Source organism: Eptesicus fuscus, chromosome 6 (assembly GCF_027574615.1).
Source record: "Eptesicus fuscus isolate TK198812 chromosome 6, DD_ASM_mEF_20220401, whole genome shotgun sequence".
NCBI lineage: Eukaryota > Metazoa > Chordata > Mammalia > Chiroptera > Vespertilionidae > Eptesicus > Eptesicus fuscus.
In genome coordinates this window covers 22,116,673-22,120,434 of record NC_072478.1, presented here as the reverse complement: position 1 = coordinate 22,120,434, position 3,762 = coordinate 22,116,673, and the positions used below count along the sequence as shown (strand labels likewise).

The following is a 3,762-nucleotide window of genomic DNA, read 5'->3' as shown; positions in this document are numbered from 1 at the left end:
GGTCGCTGATCAGGTTCCCCACCTCCCACCCTCCTCCTTCACTCACCAACTGGGATCTGCCACCACGTGGCTTCCCCCCCACTCCTGCCCCCAGCCTCCTGCCTCTCCTTCCCTGGCTTCCTCAGCACCCTGCTGGTTGCCCACAATGGTCAGCACACATCATGGAGAGCAATCAAACTCCTGTTCTCCCAGACTAACTCTTGAGGAGACACTTTGCATAATAGCCATATATATATGTCTTGAATATGAATTTGAATTTGTACAAAATAAAAAATATCTTCAGATGAGGTTTGACCAAAATAACAATAACAACAAGAATAATAAATTAAAACATAGATATATTTTATGTTAGAATGAGATATAATAGCAAGTTCAATGAAATCAGATTTGTATGAAATCAAAACATTCTTCTTGACTCCTGGATCTCTGCCTCCCTGGCCAGCTTGTCTTCCCTCAAAGCCGCAGCCAGTCTCTCTCTTGCTTTCCTCACTCTGAAATTCTGTCTCTGGATGTCTCCACGGGTGACCTGTTGCATGTGCAGAAGCTGTGGGCCGAAGAGATCTGGTCCTGGAATCATCTCTGCCGAATGTAACAATTGTGCCGCGCTGGGCTGGGGGCTGCTGTGTAGAGAGCCAGGACCAGCACGGCCTAGGGGTTCACCCCTACTTCCTGGAGCACTTATTCTCATCACATTTGTCACATCAAAAGTATTTATAAGTTCCCCTTCACTGCTGCAGGCCTGGAGCCCCTGCAGTCTCCTGTAGGCACTCATCTGCTGGGGCTTCTCCAAGGTCTCCTCCTGCCGCCTGCGCCTGACCACGTTGCCAGGATGTGCAGTGACCTTGGTGACTGCGCTTTTAACAATGCAGCTGGTGAGCCTCATTGGAGGTTCAGTCCTTTCCCGACGTCTCCGCTTGCTCATGGCTAAAACCAATTGTCTCTTCTTCGCTAAAGCCTGGGGCATCATATTTCTCTGGAGCTTTCCCTTTGAAAACAAAATGAAATGTACAGTTTGAGTAAAGTGGGAGATAAGGACTTCCGTTGCATGTGGACCCTCCACCCCCCTCTCTTTCTGGAGAAGTGTGTCTGTTCATCACAATCATCTGGAAAATTGTTGAAACTCAGTTTTGTGAACCTCAACCCAAGTAGGACTGGGGCAAGGCAAGAATTTATATTCCCCAGTGTTCCCAGATGCTGATGCTCATTAACAGCCAGATCCTGGGACATCAAACTCATATGAGCCAAGAGCAGAAGAATCAAGGTCATTATCCTGTTTCAATTCCAGACCATTTCCTCCACCAACTTCCTCTGAAGATGGTTCTCTCTTTCCATGTTTGTCAATGTCCACTCCACAGATGCTGATATCCTCTAATGGTGAATAGAGTCTAATGACTTGCACACTCTAGTCCAGTGATGGGCAACCTTTTGAGCTTGGTGTGTTAAACTTCGCCAAAAAACTGAGCATAACTCGGGTAGTGTGTCACTTTGAGGAAAAAACATTATTTCACAAATGTTTCATCCTCAGGAGCAGCAAATGTTTCATCCTCGGCATGCGGCCGCCTCAGCGGCCGCGTGTCATCAGAAATGGCTACGCGTGTCAGTGCTGACACGCGTGTCATAGGTTCGCCATCACTGCTCTAGTCCCTTCTTTACTCAGATATTCTTTGGTTCAAGAGTATAGTAAGCACTCAATTTTTGGACCATGATTTAACAGACTTAGTATTTAATGGACAAAATTCCCAGTCCATATGTCATACATGAATATTTAATAGCCTGTTCATTTTAAAATGCTTTTCACCAAGATTTGCTTATAATTATATCAACAGGTTATATTTTATTATTGATTCAGTTATTTTTAAATGCTTTTCGTTATTGACTTGAGTGGAAGGCGGAGGGCGAGTAAGATAGAAAGATCAATAATGAGAGAGAATCATTAACTGGCTGCCTCCTACATGCCTCACACTAGGGATCAAACCCGAAAACCAGGCCTATGTCCGAACTGGGAATTGAACCGTGACCTCCTGGTTCATAGATCGATGCTCAACTACTGAGCTGTGCAGACTGAGCCACTGTTATTTTTTTTCTTTTTTTAAAAATATATTTTATTGATTTTTTTACAGAGAGGAGGGGATAGGGATAGAGAGTCAGAAACATCGATGAGAGAGAAACATCGACCAGCTGCCTTCTGCACCGCCCTCCCCACTGGGGATGTGCCCGAAACCAAAGTACATGCCCTTGACCGGAATCGAACCGGGAACCCTCAGTCCGCAGGCCGACTGAGCCACTGTTATTTTTAAGAAATTTCAGCGAAATAGCCAAAGATTGGAAAAATCACTGTAGCAATTTTACTAACATAAATATTACATGTCTACAACTATAGTCTTCATATTTCAATCCAAAAGTCACTACTGGTTCACAGTGTTCAGAGAATGATTAGGATGTGATCACACTGCATCATGGGAGGTAATTGGGCTATTGGACCCTGGACCTACTTTCTGCAGCAATTTTAATGCTTGCAGGTCAATGCTCAAGGTGACATTCATTTACTAGATCTATTCAGCATATATTTAAAACTGCTGTAATATAATAGAAAAGTTTTCTGTGAAATCAAACACTTATAAATACTTAATTTTAATTACACAAATGGGTCTACATAGGTGAAAATAAGAGGGCTAATTTGTTACATGTTTCTTTTTTTAAAAAAATATTAAATATATTTTATTCATTCCGGCGAGGAAGGGAGGAGAGATAGACACATCAATGATGAGAGAGAATCATTGATTGTCTGCCTTCTGCGTGCCCCTACTGGGGGTGGAGCCTGAAACCTGCGCATGTGCCTTTGACTGGAATCAAACCTGGGACCCTTCAATCCACAGGCCAATACCCTATCCATTGAGCCAAATTGGCAAGGGTCAAGTGTTTCTTTTTTTAAAAAAACATGTTTTTGTTCATATCAAAGAGGAAGAAAGAGGGAGAGAGAGAGATAGAAACACCAATGATGAGAGTCATTAATCAGCTGCCTCTTGCACACCTGCTATGGTGGATCCCTGAGCCTACATGGTGGGCATGTGCCCTGACTGGGATTTGAACTGTGATCTCCTGGTTCATGGGTCAATGCTCAGCCACTGAGCCACTTCGTCCCAGGCTTATTTGTCAATTTTTTAGCATATATTGGGAAAGCCTACTTTATTATAGAACAGACTTTCAGCTTTATCGGACACTCCCCTCCCTTTGCCCAAATTAATCTGTTATCTTGAGGTTTTATTGTAATTCACAAATACTATATTTTCATCACAGTTTCCTTTTTTTACACAAAGACCTCCACTGTAAACAACCCGCTTAACCCTCCTTCTCTCCTCCTACTCCCCCGCTTAATCTCTGCCCTTTTATCCGACTTAACCCAAGCAATGCTTCTTAGAAGTCAGTCCTGCTCTCACATTTGTTCTACATCCACACCCTTTCTGGGCCATCACATTCATTCCTCTGGCTACAAAACCCATTAATGAAGTAGATATGCCCCTGGAATCAGTGTAATCTGCCTTCAACCCTGAGGCTCAGATAGCCATCTGCCCACTCACCCCATTATTGTCAGTATCTGGGACTCAACTCACAGAGACCAGGTGTCACGCCCAACCAGCCAGTTCCCCAAATAATTCAGCACTAACTCAGGGTCCCCTAGAGTCACTTGTTGGTGCTAATATCCTGTGTAAGCCAGTGCCTTTCTGGACACCCTGCCTCCCCACTGCACTAATGCATGTCTGA

The 3,762-nt window shown here is 44.0% G+C and overlaps 1 protein-coding gene across 1 annotated transcript; it reads right to left on the bottom strand.

Moving 5' to 3' along the window:
* Positions 1–397: 397 nt before the first annotated feature.
* LOC129149566 (putative methyl-CpG-binding domain protein 3-like 3) lies at positions 398–964 on the bottom strand. Its single transcript, XM_054718335.1, has one exon. It carries the CDS (start codon positions 962–964, stop codon positions 398–400), a length of 567 nt encoding a protein of 188 aa, XP_054574310.1.
* Positions 965–3,762: the final 2,798 nt, after the last annotated feature.